This window comes from Pararge aegeria, chromosome 19 (genome assembly GCF_905163445.1).
Source record: "Pararge aegeria chromosome 19, ilParAegt1.1, whole genome shotgun sequence".
NCBI lineage: Eukaryota > Metazoa > Arthropoda > Insecta > Lepidoptera > Nymphalidae > Pararge > Pararge aegeria.
This window is the reverse complement of record NC_053198.1, coordinates 11,494,572-11,519,238: the sequence shown is the minus strand read 5'-3', so window position 1 is coordinate 11,519,238 and position 24,667 is coordinate 11,494,572. Positions and strand designations below refer to the sequence as shown.

Sequence of the window (24,667 nt, the reverse complement as noted above, 5' to 3'; positions counted from 1 at the left end):
TTCTTTTAACAGTTACCCTGATGCAAATGTGGCGCCATCCTAATTTAATACATTTTGACGACACTTTTTCATATACACAGATGAATCTACTTACCTCTACCCTCCATAGTGAAAACTAAAGAAAACGACCAATGTCAATTTTCAACTTGTACAGATTAAAAAATGGTTAATGAGATGACACAGTATAAGACCGTTTTCGGATGACGGTAGTTATGCGTTATCGCTTTTTCAAATAGATTGAATTTGGATCTGAAGAATTTTCCTAAAAGATTGGTTTCCGTAAAATCGATTTGCATAACGACTTTGTATTTAATTAGAGAAGGGTACATGACGATCGTATGTAATTATTATTAGAAAATATGCGAAAGCATATAATATGTTTGTTCCTTTAGGCCTACAACAAATTAGGAACCTTTTTGAGATAACTCAATTCAGGAGTAATGCCAAACACTTGGAATCGTTCTATCGTTGTTCCTATCCATAAAAATGGAGATAAACACAACATACGTAATTATCGCGGTATATCTAAATTATCAGTCATTCCTAAACTCTTCGAAAAGATTATATATGACACGTTATTCCCAGCAGTACGACCATTATTGACGCCCTTTCAACATGGGTTTATAAATAAACTCTCTACGGAAACCAATCTATGCCAACTTCTTGATGTCACTTTAGAGGCAATGGACAATGGTTTCCAGGTTGATGCCGTGTACACCGATTAATCGAAGGCTTTTGATAAAATATCCCACGATATCTTAATTAGGAAGCTAGAGGCAATCCTCAAGGCATGGTGACCTCCTGAGATGGCTCACATCATATCTCCGTGAACGTACTCAAGCAGTTGCTGTCAAGGGATATACTGCTACTTTTGTACCAATTGCATCTGGAGTACCTCAGGGTTCTCACCTCGGGCCTTTACTTTTTAACATTTTTATCAACGATGTTGTAAATTGTATCAAAAAGTCGAACTTACTTTTATATGCTGACGACACAAAAATCTTTAATATAATTAAAACAGAAAAAGACTGTCAAGATTTGCAGAATGACTTAGACCATGTCAGTCAATACTGTATAAAAAACGGTTTAACTTTGAATGTTGATAAATGTTGTTTCATTACCTTTACGAGGAAAAAGAAAATTATACCTTACAGTTATAATTTACTCGGTACAAAATTACGTAGAGTAGATGAGGTAAGAGACCTGGGAGTCCAGTTGGATAGTCGATTATCGTTTGAACCTCATCTGAATATTATTCGTAATAAAGCTTATAGAATGCTTGGTTTTGTTTTGCGTCAGACCATTGATTTTAAGAACCCAAATACACTCATTTTACTTTTCAACTCACTCGTAAGATCCCACCTAGAACATGCTTCCATTGCTTGGAATCCGCATTACGCCATTCACGTGGATATGATAGAGAGCATTCAGCGTAAATTTTTTAAGTGTGTTAGTAAAAGATTTAATTCCTGTGACCCTACAAAATTAAACTCTTTACAACTTAGAAGAGAACACAAAGATCAGATTTTTTTGTACAAAATAATAAACGGCCTAATCGATTGCCAATATCTGACAAATAAAATAAAATTTTGTGTTCCCAAATCCGACAAACGTACTAATCGTAAAATGAATACGTACCTTCTCCCACGTGCTAAGACCAATTATAGCCGGAACAGATTTATTATAAGAACATGTGATATTTACAATAATAAGTATCAACATATAGACCAATTTTATTATAAGTATGGAAAGTTTGTATCTGCTATCAAAAAATGCACTTGAATGTGTGTTTTTTCTTAGATTAACTTTTTGTAAATGAGCAATCATTTTTGCGTTATTAACTTATTTTAACTAGTATTACTTAGTATAAGTTACTTATATATAATTAAACCAAACTCCCGTATCATTATGATAATTTTAATTAATAGTGAAAACTTTATTGGCTTGTGTAAGATCTATAATTAAGTTTATCCATTGTAGAAATTTATTTATAGCTTGTTTTCCAAATAAAAAAAAAAAAAAAAAAAAAATAACGGGGCACTAAAAGCAGGCAAAAACCGGTTGAAAATGGTTTGACCATAAATAATGAACATTTACCGTCCTCGTCCTGTGCTCAACCTGTGCTATGTAAAACGTACTTTTTATTTACATGAATCACTTTGTTGATGAAATGTAAATTTAATAAATAATGTTATGGCGCAGAATTTGACATTATAAATATTTTTATTGTTTTTTTTTTGACTTGAAAGTCAAATTGTGGATGATTCATGAAAAATCGTTAATGTTCAAATATCTCGACGACTATTGATTTCCGCTAATAAGTGAATAGGACAAAATTATTTTTGAAGTGAAACTTCTTTATCGGGGTTGGAAAAAAATTTAGTGTAACATTTTTCAGTTACGCGTCACATTTTTTCGTTACGCGCCGTCTTTTTCTTGTCCCAACAACGGTTGATTCGAGTTTATTCGAACTTCAAATGCATTGCAAAATTTAAACGGCTGAAGACGTAAGCATATATCATAATACTAATGAAATTCAAAATTCATTTATTTCAAGTAGGCCTAATATAAGCACTTTTGAAACGTCTGTCTGTTTGTAGTGATTCTACCACCGGTTCGGAAGGCAGATTCTACCGAGAAGAAGCCGGCAAGAAACTCAGCAGTTGCTCTTTTCCAACATCAACAATTTACATTTTGCATTTTAACATTCATTTTTCTATCTTGTGAGAGCTGAAAGCGGAGCCGGATGCTTCCAAGCAACCTTGTCATTAAAAAATTCATCAATTGTATAGTAACCTCGCTGTAATAAATGTGTTTTAACAAATTCTTACACAAATTCTTTAAACTTGTGCATTGGCAGGTCCAAAATCACCTTAGGAATCATATTATAAAAGCGTATAGGTACTCAATCCCACAAATGATCCCTGTACCTTACGCAGACGATATGCAGATGACACTAATTTATGACCATTTCTTGTAAGTCGACTGTTTATGTCCACTTTTTGTTTATAAAGACTAATATGTTGTCTTACAAATACTGTATTGTTATAAATATATTGTGAAGCTACATTAAGTATGCCTATTTCTTTAAACTTCTCACGGAGGGATTCGCGTGATTTAAGTTTATATATTGACCGTACAGCTCTTTTCTGCAATATAAATATAGTTTCGATATCAGCTGCTTTACCCCATAACAAGATTCCATAGGACATAACACTATGAAAGTACGCAAAATAAACTAGCCTAGCTATTTCAACGTCAGTAATCTGTCTAATTTTTCTGACTGCGTAGGCAGCCGAGCTTAGTTTACCCGCTAGTGAATCTATATGGGCACCCCACTGTAGCTTATTATCCAAGGTCACGCCCAGAAAAACTGTGGAAGTCTCTATTTTTAGTGATTCACCATTTATCATTATATTTTTATCAATTTTCTTTACATTTGGTAAGATAAATTCGACACACTTTGTTTTTTTTGCATTTAAAAGTAAGTTGTTAACTGTAAACCAGTGCGACACATGCGACATAACACGGTTTACTTTGTCAGAGTTATCTTTACTCCTATCAGTCTTGTTGTTGCTCAATGATGTTGTTAACATTGTAACTTCATCGATAGATTTTTCTGTTCTTTCTCCTGACTTATGTATGGCTCAATGCCAAATGGAAAATAGGATGAATATTTCGATTGTTGCACTTTATATATCTGCAAATCAGAAGTTGGACGATAGTATTAATTTTTTTCTTCCTCCTGCCTCTCCGTGCCTCTTTACTCGGTTGCAATAATGATAAAAATACGATCTGCACCAGAAAAATCTTTGAAGCTAGTTGAATTTTTGAAAGATTATTTGAATTTTATATATTATTAAAAAAAAAAGTCCTCAAACATTAACAACAAGATCCGGCACTAAAATTGCTGGAGTTTTTATGGAATGTAAACAATATTTGACGATAGACAATATTACAATTAAATTAAAGCTGTAATAATCTTAGTAGTAATAAAGTAAAATGACATAATTGTATTATTTGTATTCATGTCCATGATAATAAAAGCCTTTTGTTAAACTTTATCTAATTTAACTTTATTTAACCAGTTTCTGTAAAGTTGCAGTAGATCATTTTTCGAAAAATAAGGTCTTTAAGAAGTTTCACTTTTTACGTGTGTACACTAGTACACGCACACATTTTTTTTTATTCAGATTGTGTTTAGCTGATTCACCCTAATGATTTCATTAGCGTAACACGGGCTTGTTGGCGAGCCTCGGATTGTCTCCTCTTGGTAAGAGTGGCGCTAAGGTTAAATAAAAAGAAGCTGCAACTATAGGATGGTTGGGATGTCGGATAGACGCAGAATTGGTTGCATTTTAGCTCGCCTATCATGCGAGGAACCAAGGAGCAAGGAATACGTCGAGTTAGAAGAAACCCTGTATTGTATAAATAATATGATTTAAAAGCTTCTGAACTACTGGGAGAATTTCCAGAAGTGTCTTAGTCTAAGTTAAATAAAAAATCAGTGTATGTGTTTATTCATTTATTTATCAGCATGATTATATGCTAAAAACCGCTCAGATAACATCCTTGTATCTTACAAACTAATAATTAATTAACTTTATAATAGATCACATAATTATATAATTCAATATTCTACACAAAAGCAACTTTTGACCTCTCAATATAATAAGTTCATTATTATATTGAGAGGTATATATTAGTCGCCGATTTCACAAAGGTTTTTCAGAGAGGACTTTGAGGAGTAACGTAAACTGATGAGTACGGTTAGTAAATGATCATTAAGCAATGAGTTTGAGTATAGAAAATAGTTATAAAAGGTACATAATATACATCAAAAGTCAGATTTCCACAGCAATTTTCTAAAGAAGTTTTAGTCATTTCTAGAAACCAGAGAGAAGTATAAGTAATGTTGAATTCTTGCTGCTTATTTAATCAGTAAAAGTTCTTAAGCCACTACTGTCATAAAACCAATTTATACCACTGCCAGCAATAGGTCTTATATAGGGAGTTCCAAAGTCCACTGATGACGTCTGCCCACCTCCTTGGGGGACAGTGTAGTTCTGATTCACCATTCGAGCACCTTGAAACCTCAACGGCCATCGGCCGGTCTTCAAAACGGAGGAAAAGAAAATTGTAAACACTGAAACTAGCTAATCATGTCACTCTCGACTCTTCCTTAATTTCTTGATTTGACCTGGGGCTTAAGCCAATTTGACTCTATATGAACCAGTTCTTGCATTTAATTTACCATAGTACAACACAAGTGTATTCAAACAAACGAAATTTCACTTCTTTCGGATAAACAATTATTAGACTTTTTGAGCCTTCTCAGTTTCCACAATGATAAGATAAATATTACGTTTATTGTTCTTTTTCAATATCTTTTTTTATATTTCAATAAATATTTTGCTTTATGGGTGGGTCATTTGAAAGTACTTTAGTTGAAGTTTGGCAAAACACTGCATAATGCCAGACTTTTTAATGAGTCGCTGAGAATATTATCTCATATGTGTTATCAATAAATAATCACAATAAATAGTAAACATCAATTTTGCTCAAAACAGAGACACTTTAAATGCAAGTGACCTCGACTGTCTCTTCCCAAGTTATGACTTGTGCATAAGCACTGTCCTTTACCCAAGTTTCCAATAAACTTTGGGCAACGAGACTCGAGCGAGCGAGAGAGAAAATTCAATACAACAGTCCACATATATATTTGTATTGTTAGTTCAGTTGGAGTCCGAATCTATGTGATTTCTGTAATTTCGTCGAGCCTTTTTCACGCGTTGCCTGAACTTAAAAGCCTGATACTCTGGATCGTCGGACACATCATCTATGGGCTGTGGATTTCTCGTGGAGCTCCCGGCGACCGTTCCAACTCCACTGTCGGGGGTTCCTAATGTATTTGGAGTCTGCCATAAACTTCCCTCTGTACTACAACTGCTTTCTAGTTCACTTTCATTAGTTTCGTTCATCAGTCTTGCTACTGTCCTATTGTAGCCAACGTTAGGAGAAAGTCTATCCAATGTGACTGCATTAATTCTATCGGATACATCCTTTGGTGGTGGAGATTCGCTGGAATCTGATCTTTGGATATTAAGCCTTCCACTCCTTCTCACTCTTCTCATATTCCGTAACCGATTTTCCGGCGGAGGTGTTGAACGGTTGCTTTCAGAATCTAGGGGTTCAACTGTTAAAGAATCGCCTATAGAATCCCTTGAACCATTGATGGGTGTCGGCACAATGCCAATAAGGTTATTAGGAATGCTTTGGTTGCTGTTTTGTGTTCTGGGCGATATAGGCCGACTGCCTACGGATTGGTCGTCGTCAGAATCGACTTCTGCTATCCGGAATAATGATGAATTGCTTTGGCCACGGTAACCTAAAATAAATTTTATTTAATATTGGGTCCCGGAAATTGAGAGAAGTAGAGCTTTTGTTACAGCTCGTTCGGGGGAAGTACTACCGTCAAGCAGCAATGCTATGTTTCGGTCCAAAGTGGCACATGAGGCATAACACCAACGCCTCAAGTTTATGGACACGATCAGTGGCGTGCACTTGATACATGCACAAAAGCACTGCCTACCCTAAAATTTATATATAACTCTTGTAAAAGGTGGTTTTTGCCGTTTTATGCAATTTCCTTGCTGTATGCATACCCTGGTAAGAAACTCAGTTCACGCGACTCGACACGATGCGGCACTGTGGGATGTTTTCCTTGCATACCCTGCAATGTGTTGCACCACTTTGCACACAAATGATTTCCCACTTTCTATTAGATTAAAAATGTCAGCCATCCCTCTCAAAGTATTGAACCCAGCTAACAGTCAATTATTACGATAATACCCCATAAAATTTTATTTACGGCTACCTTTTAATAGTGTGTTTATTGAATAGCAGCTAAAATATGTAATGACAATTATTATAGCTGTTAGTTCAATGCCCTTTTAAAAATTGTTTTTAAAAATATTTGCTTCAATTAAACAAGTCAAAAAAGGATTTGGGCCATTCAAAATTTAACCCCTAATGAAAATTTTACCTGTACTTGTGCTAGGTAAAGCTAAATTGTCTTCGAAATTATTGTCAAAATTGGTAAAATTATTATTATCACTACTGTCTTGTGCCATTGTGTTACCTGTAACAAACACAATTTATATTTTTTTGAACATTATGAAACGTATGGAAGAAAATGGTTACTAAGTTTTGGTAAGGAGATGAGGTTCGTAGTAGTAAGAGAATAGACCCGCCATTCTGCTCTAATTATTATAACATTTTATTTGTACACCACATCAAGAATATATATATGAAACAAAAAAAAGAAACAGTGAAAAAGAAGTACTATACTATTTCTACCAGGCAACTTTAGAATTTGGATAAAAGAAATAATAAATAAATAAATAAATATACTATGACAATACACGAATCGCCATCTAGCCCCAAAATAAGCGTAGCTTGTGATATGGGTACTAAGATGTCTGAAGAATATTTTTATACATAACTAGCGTACCCAGCCCGCTTCGCCGGGCTAGATTTTGTTTTATTTTATGTACAATAAACAATAAACTTACATCATTATATTTTTAATTTAAGTCTCATAATATATTAAATCATTTATTTCTCTCCGTATTCATTCTCTACTATTCTCTTCTCGAGCGGGTGACGATCATTATCTACACCCATGTACACCCAACAATAGAATATCATCATAGTAAATAAAAGCTGTATTTGACAGTTCAAAAATAGGAGTGCTCCGATCGTCCCCAAACTTTACAGGATTACTCGCCAGGTCAATCCGGAGATTCCCTGAAAGTTTCATTGAAATCGGTCCAGCCGTTTCGGAGCCTATACGGAACATACCCACACACTTTCTCTTTTATATTTATAGATATGATATACATAAATATTTATAAAATACAAATAAACACCCAGACACTCAAAAACATTTATGTTCATCACACAACCATTTTCCAGTTGTGGGAATCGAACCCACGGCCTTGGAATCAGAAAGCAGGATCGCTGCCCACTGCGCCAGTCAGCCGTCTCGTAAGATGAGAATATTCATTCATGCGAATAATTACATACTAATAAATAAACTAATTTAAACAAATACATAATATGACTAGTAAATATAATAATTAACTAAAAAATATAGTAAAAACGAATATATAATATTATTTTCTGGTTGGTTTGCTATAATTACTATTATCTCAAGTTTGTTGATTGCTGATATCGCATAAATATGAATTATTTAAGAAATCACACTATATAACATCGCTAGTACACTCGAAAGGTTTGTGCGGACGCATTCAGTTAATCCGGGTACTGGGTTACCCATTGTTACAACTTTCAAAGTTATAGAGCAAGAGCCCGCGAACCCCAGACCTTCGTTATTTTATAAAAGCTGAAACGTTGTCAGCGCATGCTCCCAAAACAGGTAAGAAAGATGGACCATTATGAAATTCGGGTTGCCCGGGCATTGGCAGGTAAGCGGTACGGTGCAAAATACCGATCTAGTAGAAGTTGAAAGCGGTGGCGTGCATAGTGGGTATGCACAAGGTATGCAGATGATATAAAATGAAGTAAATCTCTAGTACGAGTTAGAAATACTTAAGGGTAGGCTTTTCATAACTCTTACAATCTAATCCTTAAGTTTTTTATAACTCGTACTGGAGATTTTCTTCATTTTTTATCATCTGCATACCTTGTGCATACCCTTTATGCACTCCACTGGTTTAAAGCTAGTTTTGTTAAAGCTTGATTTATACAAAAACGTATTTTCTTTTTAGTATAAAATAAATCATCGACATCAGTATTTTTTTTTGTTTCAAAGGTTAATAGAAAAAACAAACCGTTACTCCTTAGATTCATAAATTTTCTATAACTAGTTTTACTTTTCCTCTTAGTGCTTCTTGTGATGTTCATTCTTCTCCTAAGTGGTCTTATAATCTGAAATTAATAGAACTGCATTAAATTACTATAACTAATGTTATAAACGGAACGGAAGCGGTGATAGCCCAGTGGGCAAGAGCTCGACTTCATTTTCGTGGGCCAGAGTTCAAATCCCACGCACGCACCTCCAACTTTTTTAAGTTTAGGGGCGTTTTAAAAAATTACACTAGCTTCAACTGTGAAGGAAAACTGAGTGAGGAAACCTGCATGCCTGAGTGTTCTACATAATTTTCTCAAAGGTGTGTGGAGTCCATCAACTGGGCCAGCGAGGTGGACTAAGGGTTTAACCCCTTAGTGTGTGGAGACCCGTGACCTGTAGTGTGTCGGTAATGTGAGGATGATGATGTCTCATATTCAGTGACCAACAATACATTTCTTGTGGAGAACAGACGCGAGCCACAGGCCTTTTTTATTACAATATTTCTTACTTTTTCCCACACTATTCTGTTGGGTATGGTCCAATACATTTTAATTTTTGTTAATTTATAAAATTAAATTATAACTTGCAATGCAGTGACCAAATAAAATATGGCGGATTATATTGGACCGCTTATATTTTTTATCCACGCCTCTCATGTTATCAAATTAAACGTTTTGCATAGAATAATATAAAACGCTAGTTTTTAAAATAATTTTATAGTCAAATTGGTGTACCCTACCACGCTTCGCTGTGGCACATTTTTATGGAACGGTTGAGAAATGAGAAACCAAACAAAGAATAGTGTTTTTCTCGCTTTAGGCAGATGGCGCGGTCACTGGTACATCGATCGTTAAAAAATACCGTAGTTTCGCGGTTGCGGATATGTGACTGATGCAAAAAATTGATAAAAACAATCCTTGATGCGGATTATATATCATGCTAAAATTTCAGGTCGATCGGTGCAGAACTTTTTGAGTTTTTGAAGCGTACACAAACCAACATAACTATTTTATATATATAGATTTAATAATAATCATAAATAACTTAAAGAATGCTTTACGATAGTCAAACTCGTCTAAAGATACAGTGACCTCAGACTTACCCTTCCAGAATTTCTATACAAGCAATGCGCTGGTTCATCCGAGTCCGTCCTTTCGCTAGACGGTGCCGAAACCCTGGATCTAGTATTGGGTAGACATATCGTCCTGGAAGCTGGTCTGCGGGGCCCTCTAGCACGTCGCAATGGCGTCCTTTTACCCTTAGCGCTCGTCCCGGGTGAACATTTATTAGATTTGCTTACGCACGCACGGGACTGTTTGTTACGTCTGTGGGAAATGAACGGAAGTTTACCACAGTAATGAGGCGGTGAACCTGCATGTGGGGAATGCGGAATAATGATTAGATATTAGCCATCTCAGTGTTATACAAAGCTTGCGAGAAAACTTCTTATGAAATACCAACGCGATAAAAATGTCATACACATTACTCCGATCTCTAATCCATTCTCAACATTCTCACAATAGATTATGGCGAATGCAAACCTATGTAATGGATCAATCGGAATAGTTCTCGGCTGGCGTGGAAGCAATCATTAAAAAGTGGCCTGATTTAATAAAACTAAGAAACTGTGTTAGCATGTAATAGGATATTGACTTTATTATAAATACATGATTTTACATCAACACAAACGTGTCCAAAATGTTTCCATAATCCCAACATTGTTACTAGTTAAAATCTCTATTATTTATGACACTTCATACCACAACTTGGCAGTATATTATCGAAGGAGAAGAAATTCTTCATTGCACGTATAACATAAGGGAAAAGAGACAGTAAGAAGTATACAGCAAACAATGTAGACATGCAAAGGCGGCCTTATTGCTGCAAGCAATCTCTTACAATGAACCTTTGTAGATAGGACTTACAGCAAGAGAACGGGATAGTGCCAAGAGTGTTGATATATTTACATAAATACCAAAATCTGTACTTGTAATAAAACTGTAACTGGAAGATTTCTGTACATTAAATATATTTTGAAAATGTTGACCGGGGGATGCTTTACAATCGACACTGAGTCCAAAGCAGATTTTTATTTAATTTTTGCCCGTCTGTCTGTCCGGGCATCACGCTGATATACCGGGTCAACATATAGGATACTTCTTATCCCATTAAACAATAAGTTTCCTCCGGGAAATGGGATGAAATTTTTTATCAATTTTACTTCATAGCTCCGTTAAATTTCAACTGATTTTAATAATTCTTTTTTTATTTGAAAGTGTTTACTATCAAGCATGTACTGTCTAATTTTAATGAAGATCTGATAAATATTGTCGGAGATAAAGGACATAACTCTTACGTACCATACTACTTAATATTATAAATGCGAAAGTTTGTGAGGGTGGATGTATGTATGGATGTATGTAAGTATCAACTAAAATAATGACAACTTACTAACTGAGTATATCATGTAAAATAATAGTAGGTACATGCCACGATGATTATGATGTTAGCATCACATCTATTATAGCTTCTCGATCGACTCATACGCGGACGAAGTCGCGAGGGTTTGCTTGTACATTATAAGTGTTCAATGAAGCTTTTCAGTATTTAGGCGTAGGGGCATAAGCAATACATATTTTTAGAATGTTATTATGAATATTTATTTAGAGTGGCTTACAACTAAACGTGGCATAACGACGGACTCTTTAAAATGTCAGAGCGTGACAAAACACTGCATAACTATTCCGTCGGTATGCCACTTTTATTAATAATGCCCTGAGACTTTAATTACCTAAGAGAGCCACGTTTCTGTGATCTCATATTCTTTGGGTATCGCGGTGACACTAGACGCGCCAGTCTGTTTGGGCATCGCTGACTACGACTGCCGTTCGACGATGCTAGAAATAATAAAGGATTTTCGCTTCGGCATATCAGCATCCTTCCTGGAGCGGCGGTGAGCGCTGTGGTTTTAAGCGGGAGATCAAGATTCGATGCCTAGCAGGGGATGCAACCCGGGACCTTCCATTTAAAATCAGAGCGCTCACCGCTGCGCCAGGGCGTTTGTTAAAACTTCATTGACGAAATCGGCATAATGATAATGTTCATTTGTAGAACTTTTTAAGAATATTTTATTACTTACTGCCGCAGCAAAGTAAATTGACTTTAAAAACCATAATTTTATTGATGCACTGGAATTTTGGCATGTAAATATTTATTTACGTAACTATTATAACAATATTATGCGCGTTTCCATACTGAGTAAAGTAGGGAAATTAGTGGGGATTTAGATTATCACAGTTACATGCGAAAACAGACAATCGTGACATTGACAGATATCAATAAAATACAAATAAGTTCAAATGAAGCGGTGACAGCCTAGTTTAGCTAGTTTAGTTTAGATTGGGATATTGGCTTCACTTTCGGGGGGCAGAGTCCGAATCCCTTGTTATGTCTAACAATTATCTCGTCAATCTCCATAGACAAAATAAGAGTAACGGAGTAGATACAATTCTCTCGTTTTGCGCATACTAGCACCCTACTGCACGAACCACTAACTTTTCTAAGTTATATGCGTTTAAGCAATTAAACAACATCACTTGTTTAATACAAGCGATGTTTATTTGAAGGTTAACATTGCCTAGTGTTAAGCTTAAGTTAAGAAAAAGGTTATTGCTTAAGTTATTTTATTTCTACAATATTTTTGTCTTTTTTTTGTTTCCCTTTTCTTAGTAATTTATATTATTTTTTTTATATTATTTTAATTTATTTTTTTTAGCTCTTTGCAGCAGCTTTATGTACCCATCGGATTTGCATGCTATGTTCGAGAAGGCACAATTGTATACACATGCCAAACAGTCCTATAGTTTATATTAGAGTAAGCAGTTGATTGTCAGTTTTGCGAACTAAATAAAAAAAAAGGTGTGAAAGTAAAAACGGTGAAGGAAAACATCGTGAGGAAACCTACATGCCCGAGAGTTGTCTGTAATGTTCTCAAAGACGTGTGGAGTCTACCAATCCGCACTGGGCTGACGTTGTGGACTATGGCCCGAACCCTTCTCATTGTCGGAGACCCGTGCCCTGTTGTGGGCATGGGTTTATATGATGAAGTTAAGTTACTTTTTTTTTATTTATATATCTTTTTCTGATTATTGATTAAAACATAAATAATATAGTTTTAAAATAAATTAATTTAACATTACGTTAAAGTTTTGATAGTATTTTCGTTAGTGTACAAATGAGAAATAGAATGTCCCGATTCGCACCAACGCCTTTTACAAATTAAATAACAAATTATTACTTTTCACACCTTTTAGTACTTTTATATAGTTTTTCCTTTATACTAAGGACACACAGACAGTGGCGTGCATAGAGGGTATGCACAGGGTATGCAGATGATATAAAATGAAGAAAATCTGCAGTACGAGTTATAAAAAACTTAAGTATAGGCATTTTAAGAGTATTGAAAAGCCTACCCTTGAGTATTTATAACTCGTACTAGAGATTTTATTAATTTTGTATTATCTGCATACCCTGTGCATACCCTCTATGCACGCCACTGCACACAGATCACATAACATTTTATTTTACATTTGATTTTAGATTTAAGTTTTTCATGTTTATTAGTTTCATACTTTTTATTATATTCTATGTTATTCCTTTTTAATGATTATTTTGTTATTGTTTAGTCGCGAGGTTTCAGTGACGAAGATAATGGGGCTGACCGAAAACAAGTGCTGCGTTTTGTAGTATGCAGCTATACTTAGCCAGCTCCTTTGTCACACCTTTTTATTTATACTTTAACAAATTTATGACACAAATGTAACGTTTTACGTAAGACGATTTTTCTTTCTTTCTTTCTTTATTTTATAAAGTTATTTTTTGGTGTGTTATTCTTTCACTCAGCAAATAGTTTCAAAAGACTAACCTTATTCTTTCGGACGGAGTGTCGATAGCTATTAGGTAAGTTCTAATTTCAAGCCATCTTACCTCGTATAGGTAAAGTCAAAAAGTCCACAACAGTATCGCTAGAGTCGGAAACGTTGCCGTGGCCTGAACCGGAACTCGATCCGTCCAGCGAGTCCGTCTCTTCGGCAAGGCACTCCAGTTCCCTTTGCACGAGTGAGTCGAAGAACGCCATCATCCGAGGGTCTTCACTTGTCGACTGCTCTGCGTAGTTGTGTGTAAGGTACTGGGGACATACAACAAAAAGAACATGATATTCCGGCAATATATACTACACAATATTATTATAGAATCTCTGCCGGAGATTCTTAACACCCCTTGCCCCTCCCTTAGTGCCTGAAGACCATAGATACCATAGAGACCATAGACCACCTATGGCTCCGAAACATGGTCGCTAATTATGGGCCTCATAAGAATGCTCAGAGTCACTCAGCGATGGAGAGAGCTATGCTCGGAGTATCTCTACGCGATCAAATCAGAACTGTGGAGATCCGTAGAAGAACCAGAGTTACCGACGTAGCTCAACGAGTCGCGAAGCTGAAGTGGAGAGATGGACGTTGGGTTCCCAAGGTTATGAAATGGAAGCCCCGCACTGGTAAACGCAACGTTGTTCGACCCCGACGAGGTGGACGGACGACATACGGCGATTCGCAGGTAGCCGCTGGATTCAAGCGAAATTTCAAGGATTCAAGGAATTTGGAACTCCCTACAAAAGACCTATGTCCAGCAGTGGACGTCTATCGGTTGATATGTTGATGATGATGATTATTATTATTATTATAGCCTTTTTATTTCCATAATATATTTTTATCAATTATAATATGTGCATGCATAAAAAATGATATCTATATATATATTAAATTCTTAGTAATAAATAATAAAATCAAGTTTCACTATGGACCCCTATACGGGTGAAGGCCTCCTCCATTTTTCCCCACGACTGTCTGTCCTTTGCTTTAGTTAACCAATATTCACCGGTTTTTCTTATTATTTAGTCAACCCATCTTTCCTTCGGTCTACCTCTTTTCCTTTTGTTTATTGGACCTTGCCAGGTAGTTACTCTATTTGTCCATTTTTCCTTGTCCATACGTGCAATATGCCCGCCCATTTCTATTTTAGTTTTTGAGAATGTTCTAAAGCATCTATTATTTTTGTTGTTTTTCTTATTTCTGTATTTCTTATTCTGTGTATTCGTTTTATATTCAGCAAACTCCTTTCCATCGCTCTCATACATACTTGTATTCTATTTTTAGTTTTATTATTATAAATCCATGTTTGGCAGCCATACGTAAGACAGGGTAATAAACAAGAGTCCATTATTTTTTTCTTTAGCTTTAAAGGGATTTTTGACTTTAAAGTTTCTTTATTGCTCCAGAATTTATTCCAAGTTATGTTAACTCGTCTTTTAACTTCATCTTCGAGTCTGGTCTTAGAGAAAGATAATAGTTGATGATTATTATAGATGAGAAAGTGGTTCTGTTGTTTTGTCCTCACCCTAATTAAGAAGGACTCTAGGAGAAGAATACTAATGTTGTCAGACAGCACTTTGATATCCAGCAAGATACAAAATAGACTCACTGCACCGGAAGATATGAATCTTGATACGGTGCGACGACAGGATGATCGGGTCGGGCAAATGGTACATATGGAGCCGACTTTAAGCATTCACATGATTCGAGGCCTCTGACCATAAATCACATCGCTGGTCAGACGGATAGATGATCGCACTAGATAGTCGTAGTAGCACGAAGGACGCTTCTGCCCGTTCTCGGTTATATTTCCTTAGTCGCCTCGTATGACAGCGTTGGAAGAAGAAGGTGGTGTGGTGCGTATTCCGATATGCCGTCACCACAGGGTATTAACATCGTTATGCCCAAATTTACCATTTCTACCACCTTTTTTTACCTTTAAGGTATGGTAAGGTAAGGTCAAAATAAAAGAAAGAAAGGAAGGCAGAGTGTTAGATGGGAGGATGAAATTAGAAAGATGGCTGGTGTTACCTGGAAGAGGAAGACCTATAACAGGAAAGTGTGGCAAGCTCTAGGGGAGGCCTTTGCGGAAACGCAAGACAATCTTAAAACCGGTGTCAATTAGACTATTTAATATTTAAGTTTATTATTAAGTAAGTTTAGATTAGGATAGATTTCATATTTTATTTTTGTAAGATTGTTCAATAAAGGCTATTAATATTATTATTATAAGATAAGGTAAGGTAAGGTATGGAAGGGAAATCGGGTATTTTAATAGAAATCAAAGATAAGAACATGCGCGTAGTGAGCAACGGAACAGTTTTGATCATTATACTTACTAACCTGACCACTGTGGTGGACGAGTGATACATAATCTTCGTGGCTGTATATCTCGCGAGGGTTGTCTGAACCTTGTGCCTCTTCTAGCAGTGTTCCGCGCATTTGCGGATACTCCAATGCTGACCACACCTTAAAAACAATAAATAAATAAATACGACAATACACACATCGCCATCTAGTCCCCAAAGTAAGCGTCGCTTGTGTTATGGGTACTAAGATAATGGATGAATAATTTTATGCATAATATACATAAATACTTATAATATACATATAAACACGCAGACACTGAAAAACGTTCATGTTCACCACAAAAACCATTTTCCAGTTGTGGGAATCGAACCCACGGCCTTGGACTCGGAAAGCAGGGTCGCTACCCACTGCACCACTCGGCCGTCAAACAATATAGATAAGATCTCAATTTTCGACTACACTGCACTAAAATGTTTGTTTTCCGGGCTTCGTGGATTTGGTAATATCAACAAAAAATACCTTAAAGAGTTATGGTAACAATAACATAAGCGTGACTTAAATAAAATGTAGTAGTATAAGAACTTTTCATTTAAATTTCATTACAAGTTAGCTCTTGACTGCAATCTCACTTGATGATAAGTGATGATGCAGTAAATAAAGTAACGGGCTAACCCGTTCGGGATATGGCAGTTATAATAAACCCATACCTACGCCTAATCGGTTTCTACGCGAAATCGTGCCGGAACGCTAAATCGCCTAGCGACACGTTTGCGTCGATAACATGGTAACTAACCACAGCCGAAGCCTCAAGATTGAAACAGTAAACCATTCTCATGTCAACTTGTCGCAGACTTATATAAACTTGCCTTACACTCTCCCGCGTGTGATAAATTTTCGAACAAGTCAAAAGTGTGAATCTTAAACCACTGCAGAACCTGGTCCTGTAAAACCTACTTTGAAGTATGTAATGCAAAAACAGTATTAAAAAAAGCCCAGGAGTTTTTCAGGCTAGTGACTGCACTGATAAATGCTACCCATTTTTTTTTGTTAACAGGAGGATTGAATTTAAAAAATATATATAATTCAAAGTTACCTGACCCCAGAGAAGATCGGGGTATTTGGGATTTTTACACAATAAAACCCCCTCGATGGCCATCCTCGGCACATATTTAGGAGGCTCCAGTGCCTCCCTCGTACAGCGCATGTAGAGCACGTCGATGACCGGGAGAAAATCCAACGTATATCCTCTAATCCAACGTATCACTCTTTTGTGATAGTAAAAAATGTTAATACCTTTATAATTTTCTCCACTCCAGACGAAGCGATCAAGCAGTAATTGGGATTGAACCGCACTTGATTTACGATAGATCGATGACCGTACAACACCATATGGGGCGGCTCCACCACCATATCTGTAACAACAGATTATTATCAAGGCACGATCAAAAACAATGCGTCCTATACGCGTTCCGCGAACGTGTACTTACGTGTGTAAATTTCAGACCTTTCGATAGGCTGCTACCAGCGGTAAATATTATATTGTCTATATTTTTTTCCCAATATCAGTTCTTCAAGACGTCGCGCCCCCGTACAACAGCAAAATTATTGTAAATACGCAGAATATTGTCAACAATAACAACGGGGAGGGCGGGGGTCATAAAGTAAGAATAATTTTAAATAAATAAAGGATAAAGGGCTCCATATATATTCTCTAGAGGACAAAATATAGAGGAATGGAGTAATCGTATATAAGGCTGAAAAGTTTGTTTATTCATTGGTTTTTTTACTTGAACGCGTTGATCTCAGAAACTACTTGTCCATCGGTTCTGAGAGCTATGTACCTCGCCCATTGCCACTTCAGCTTCGCGACTCGCTGAGCTAAGTCGGTAACTGTAGTTGTCCCAAGATTTTTTTGTTTCTGATTTAAACACGTAGAGATACTCCCAACTTAGATCTCTCCATCACCCGCTGAGTAACTTTGAGCCTTCTTATTTGGCCCATAGTTAACGATCACTTGCAACACGCATTGTTCGAAGACTTCGGTCTTCAAGCACTGGGGGATTTTGGACGAAACTTCCCCAATTTTTTTGATTGTCACGAAGTTTCCCGAGTTGAGATTCAGCGGTTTACCTCTTGCATCATCGAAGAACTCATATTCACTCAGACTTTTTATATCCAAAACTTACCAAAATCTCCTCCATTATCTGGTATCTTCCACATGTAGAGATTGAAATCATCCGATCCGGAGAGCACGAACTGGTCGCTGGTACCAGCGAAGCAGCAACTCTTCATAGTACAGGAGTTATAATAATCCTGGTGGTAGAACTCCGCGACCGGCTCCGCGGACTGCACCGAGTACAGCACCGGAGGTAGACGACGACGCAAGGCGAGTACATGTGTTCCAGTCTGGTTGAACCGTACACTCATACTGTTTTGGCAGGATCCGTTGTTGCCCACGTACCGAAGAACCGGACTATGGGACGATAAAAACACTATGTTACTAGGTAATTATTACCCCTTAACTAAGACCTAATCTAATAATATAATGTAAAGTACGTACACCCAGTTTGGGCGCAGCCATTTTGTTTTTTCGTTAAATATTTTTATGAATTTTAAAAGTAAGACATCGTATAATAGGAAAACCGATTTTATTGGAGATGCTAAGAATATCAAAAATCATATACATAATCATCTTATATCTTTTAACATAAGAGTACATGCTCTATCAATCGACTTACAAGAAATGGTCATAAATTAGTGTCAACTATCGTCATATCGTCAACAACAACATATCGTCTGCGAAAGGTGCAGAAGTCATTTGTGGGATTGGGTATACGCTTTTATAATATGATTCCTAAGGTGATTTTGGACCTACCAATGCATAAGTTTAAAGAATATGTCAAAATACATTTATTACAGCGAGGTTACTATAAAATTGATGAATTTCTTAATGACAGGGTTGCTTGGAAGCACCCGGCTCCGCTTTTATCTCTAACAAGATAGAAAAACGAATGTTAAAATGTAAAATGTAAATTGTTGATATTGGAAAAGAGCAACTGCTGAGTTTCTTGCCGGCTTCTTCTCGGTAGAATCTGCCTTCCGAACCGGCGGTAGAGTCACTACAAACAGACAGACTTGACGTTTCAAAAGTGCTTTATTAGGCCTACTTGAAATGAATGAATTTTGAATTTGAATTTCTATCCACCCTTAACGGGTAAGCCCTTTGGTGAGGTTGGAGACAAGGACTAACTTGTGGAACAAAAGAACACAGACAAACTTTAATTCCAAAAAACACAGAACGACGGAAAAATTTCGCATGGAATCAAATAAAAAATGCCTTTGTGCATCAAGATTGGCGCAAAGGTTGAGCCGAACGAATAAATAAACAAGATACACCTTTTCTTAAATATAGTTCAACGGATACATACCACGATAATATTTTTGGATTTGTCCATATTTCAACCCAGTTGCTTGGATCGTGGTCCCGCGGGTCGAAATATCGACAAATCCAAAAATATTATCGTGGTATGTACCCGTTACTCTATATTTAAGATTAACGTTGATTGACCATGAAAATCATTGTTTAAAATCTTTAAGATACACCTTAGCAGTAACAATGGGTTTTTAGGTAGGTATTTGAGTAGTCTCTAACACACTTGACACACATTCCGACTCCATGGAATTGCTAGATTAATTATATACATATTCTCGTGCAAAAGGTATAGATTCTCGACTCAGTTTTAAATTAAGAAACAAAGTATCTTCAGATATTCTAGAACTTTATTTACATGCCAGATAAGTTTCTTCAGACCTTCTTACAACTTCATTTGCATTCTATATTGTTACTCACTGTTTCGGCACGCGTAGATCCCAAAGGCCAACGCCATCTCTCGCGTTTGCGGCCACGACTATGCCAGTCTGTTGCGGATGAAACATCACGCCGTGGAACGCTTTCCTGCTGCGTGATATAACTAGGGATTCTGGAGAATAACGAACTTTTTAACATTCGAACCGGGTTAAGACTATTATTATTTAAATTCAATTCAATTTCAATTTATTCAGCAAAATACATAATGTTACATATTTTATAATACAATATTTAAAATAAATCTATTAATATAATGTAAAGTACGTACACCCAGTTTGGGCGCAGCCATATTTTTTTTTTCGTTTAATATTTTTATGAATTTTAAAAGTAAGACATCGTATAATAGAAAAACCAATTTTATTGGAGATGCTAAGAATATCAAAAATCATTTACAGAATAAAAGCAGTGCTCTATGGGATATTTTAATAAATTCATTGTCATTTTCTGTGTTCCTAATAAAATCTGCCAGATGGTTGAATATTTTTATAGACATTGTGTATGGACTTTGCTTGTAGAGTGCTTATTTTGAAATGGGGGAATATTTAATTTATTTTTAGTTTTTTTCGGAAAACGCCGTTCTCTTTTCTCTTCACACTTTTGCAGATTTATGAAGGGAAGAGTTAGGATGTTTAATTTTTCAAAATAAGGTGGGGATGTGTCTGTTTTATTTATATTAACTATTATTCGTATGCATTTTTTTTTTGTAATACAAATAGCTTCTGTACATTTGTGCTTTTTCCCAACAAAATAGCGCCAAATCTTCAGTTAATGCCGTTTTTAAATATTATATTTAAATATTTATTTACTCTTACTTATGTTTAAATATATATGCTATGCTAACGTACATATAAGTTTATTTATTTTAATTATTGTCTTATGTATTAGTATATAGTTATTCGTATGTATGTTTTAATAGTGTACGCTCCATCATCTTTGTTTTCTTTTTAGTTTTCCTAATCTTAAGGTTACCTGGCAGAGATCGCTACTTAGCGAGCGCGCCGCCTTTTGTATCCTATCTATCTATATTTGAACAGAGATTTTTTTTTTAATTTTCCTATCATGCCGTGGAGTACAAATAAAGAGTACTAATAATAATAATAAAATAAACTAATAGTTAAGGGGAAATAATTTGCTTGTTAGTCAAACTTTAATAAAAATAAGTAAAGGACAATTTATTAATAATAGGGTTTAAAGTAGGCATCAAGCAATAGGAGTCTCTTGAAAAGTTCAAAGTTTGTAATAAAAGTAAGCTTATAGAAAAGTCCCATTATAGTTTGAAGGATTATGTGAACGATAAAAAAGTTTGGTTGTGAATTATTGCTCTAATCCGGTTGCTTCTTTAGTTCCAAGTGACAAATTGAGATGGTGATAACTAAAATAACACCCGAGTAAGTTGTGGGCTGCTTTTTAGACCAAGTCACATTTGAAACCCTCATTTATCATTTATATAATAAAGCCTCATTTTAAAGTTTAGGAATAAATTAATCCTCATCATCGCACTACTATGTACATGTTTTTTTATGTACCTAATTAACGCATATAAAGAAATCATTGACCTTGACAATAACAGCAAATAACCGCAGACGTTTACTGTGCCAAAGTTCGAACTCCATTATTGCTCCGTGATAACGCAAGACCTCACACTGCACGAGCTGCAGTTAGAAACCACCTACCTACGTCATCCATCATCCGACTATTTCCCACAGTGGTAACATATTAAATTTACGATTTCCTACAAAATAAAAAAAAATCTTCTCAGGAGACAGTACAAAATAATTTCACAGTTTGTAGAATTTGTATCCCCAGATCTCTATCGTGAAGTCAAAAACTAAATCGATAATGAGGGTAAGTAAAGAAATTTCATACTTTAATCCTATGGCGATGATAACGACCTTTATTAACATTATTAGCTTGATCCGAAACTAACCATGCACAGACTGTCGTGTATCAAACAGCAATAGTCTCCCATCATTGCCAGCTGTTGCGACCACGCGGTCGTTGAACGGGTCGATGCTGAGACTACATACTGCGCGTTGATGTTGAAGCACCTCCAGAGGTCTTGTGCTTTCTACGTGGTGCACAATAACCTGGATAAACCACAAAAAATACTGTTTCTTCATCTGTAATTAGGTGTATATTTGTACGCTCCCTCGATACTCTGTATCGTCTGAGTATAATGGAATTTCTGCACCTAGTTTTAAACCTCAAAACAGGATTAAAGAATTTGCGACTGTGAAACGAGTAACATTAGGTCAATTTTGCTTGTTCTGTTACTCAAAACCGACTCCACTATTGCGAGAATGCAAATCATATAATAGTGTAATCGTCAACAGCAATATCCACTGGGTCTCCACCCGGCAGAGGGTGCCCTAAGCGTTCCAAGGATTTGGGCACTCCCTTGAAAGGATTAGGGGTCATTTTCCCTCTCCCCTTCATTAAGGGGAAAATGGGGAAAATACCTAAAAACCAATGCGTATTAACTTTAGACGGTGAAACGGATACACCCAAATTCAGGGGCTCCGTCCCTTAACATTTCTACTTTACCACAACCCTATTGTTATTATTTATTTACCACATACCATTTTAATGTTCTAAGCGTTCACCATAAACTGGGAATCTAACAATACAGAATAGCAAGACTGTAATTGATTGACACAGACATTAAATCTAATGGCATATAATATTTCTTACCTACATTTTTGATACAAACCGCCAAGGGTTAGGCAACCCAAACTAGACATCATCATTAATGTTGATCATTCATTACACCTTTCTTATAACATCATCATATCAACCCATTACCAACCCTGCAACTACAGGGCACAGGTCTTCTCCCACAATTACAAGGGTTCTAAGGTCATTGTCCACCAAGCTGGCCCATTCCGGATGGTGGACTCTACACACTTGCTTATAACATAGCAAACTTATTTTATAAACAGGGAAAAATTGTAACTTACAATATCATCATTTCCACCAGAATAAATCTTATTACCATCCGGAGTTATACCCAAACAGAATATGTTGGATGCATGTAGGGCTTTCATTGGTTCAGGTTTGCCCTTGTCCAGGATAGCTTGTCCAAACTGCCATACCATAACCCGCCTATCATCTCCTCCTTAAATAAAACAGAACATTTTTTTCTTATAACCTTTTTATTAATTGCTAAAAAAAACAATTAAAAAATTAACACTAAAATTAGAGTTATTGTCAAGATGAATCAGAATGAGCCCAACCTCAATCAACAATGAATATCTTATATTAAAGAAACAGGTGTAGTACTTTGTAAAATGTTATTTTAGTTTAGTGGAATATGTTTAAATAATAAAAATAAATTCTTAGTAAAATTGGTATTGCTATTGTCTGGTGATGAGGGTCCAAAATAGGAATGTTCTTACTATGCTTGAGTCAAATTGGAGAAGGAATGTTTAATAAGAGATATGTGCCTAGGGGCATACATCAATAACCTTTCTTTATCAGGAAACATTACAGTTACAGGTTTACTTTAAGTGAGGAATTATCCATTTTAATTCTATAACACATTTAAATTCCCTAATATTCAAAGTAATTTACTTGTCTTACAATTCACATTTTTGACCATTACTGTTGTCTAGTTTAATATAAAAGCAGTAGTCATTAATAAAATTCTTGTAAATAATAGAAAGAAATTGAATGTGAACCATTTTTAGTTTTAAACATGGTTGGGATAAACAAAAAGTAGAAAAAAGCAAGGAAGTAAGGAAATGTGTATCAACTTTATTTGGATGAATATAAACCTCACCAACTTATAGGGGCTTCACTTAGCATAAATTAGCTTTTTAATTTATTTTTTTGTATTTATACAATAATATCTAAGTTGTAGGAGTGCTTATGGTGTAATGTGATAAAATAGTCATTACTGTTTAATTATTTTAATTTGTACGGAAATTAAGCCAACAAGACCAAATTTAAGTTATTTTTCATTCCAGAATTTTAATAACCCTAATTTGGTTTGTTTAAATTAATTCTTTACATATCTTGGCATATTAGTAAGGTTTAAAATTATGTGAGTTCCACACAAAACCATTCAGATGCATTGCAAATTTCAACTTAATTACTTATACATACTGTCCAATTTCGATCAAACAACGATTTTACTTTAAAGCTATTTTAATATAAATAGCTACAGTGTTTTCATCACACTCTGTTGTTATCAATATTGATAATGATAAAAAAGAATACAAGTTCTCGCAGTCAATCTATTATCGATATAGCTAATTTGAAACTATGCGCTTGTAGTAGATACGATAAAATGTTACTAATTCTTATTTATTTTACCTGATACAAGTAATTCGCCATTTGCCGAAAACTCGATGGCATTGACGCATCCAAAATGGCAAACCAAATCACGCCGATACAAGTTTTTAGCCGCAAAAAGCCGTTTATTAAATATCTCGGCTCTCAAATCATACAAAAGTCCACATTCCCTCTTCGTAATATAAGGTAGTGGATTCGATAAATTCGCCATATTTAAAGCTAAACCACCATTTTACAATGAAAAGAACGAAACACTTTACGCTGACAATCAGCTGTATTTTATTTTTAATAACAACTTACGTTCCATTCTTTAAAAAAAATAGAATTTGGATTGAGTGATGTTTCAAAAATATTTTTTCTTTGTAATCATTTCTAAATATCTTATATTTA

General features: G+C 35.6%; 1 protein-coding gene across 1 annotated transcript; it reads right to left on the bottom strand.

The window, feature by feature from the left end:
- Positions 1–4,510: 4,510 nt before the first annotated feature.
- On the bottom strand, positions 4,511–24,544 carry LOC120632020 (DDB1- and CUL4-associated factor 5). Its single transcript, XM_039901768.1, has 13 exons — positions 24,299–24,544; positions 22,942–23,099; positions 21,912–22,071; positions 19,967–20,096; positions 18,303–18,589; positions 17,410–17,528; positions 16,150–16,275; positions 13,862–14,063; positions 11,667–11,772; positions 9,978–10,200; positions 8,856–8,952; positions 7,046–7,141; positions 4,511–6,388 (listed from the first exon to the last, which is right to left on the bottom strand). The coding sequence occupies exons 1-13, from the start codon at positions 24,486–24,488 to the stop codon at positions 5,736–5,738; spliced, it is 2,547 nt and encodes an 848-aa protein (XP_039757702.1). The 5' UTR covers positions 24,489–24,544; the 3' UTR covers positions 4,511–5,735.
- Between the last annotated feature and the right edge of the window lie 123 nt (positions 24,545–24,667).

Excerpts from the sequence above, each read along its gene's own strand:
- LOC120632020 (XM_039901768.1), bottom strand. The coding sequence starts at position 24,488 with ATGGCGAATTTATCGAATCCACTACCTTATATTACGAAGAGGGAATGT. Across the intron at positions 14,064-16,149 it reads TCGTCCACCACAGTGGTCAG|TACCTTACACACAACTACGC; the intron begins GTTAGTAAGTAT and ends GTATGTCCCCAG. Across the intron at positions 10,201-11,666 it reads CAGAAACGTGGCTCTCTTAG|ACGTAACAAACAGTCCCGTG; the intron begins GTAATTAAAGTC and ends CATTTCCCACAG.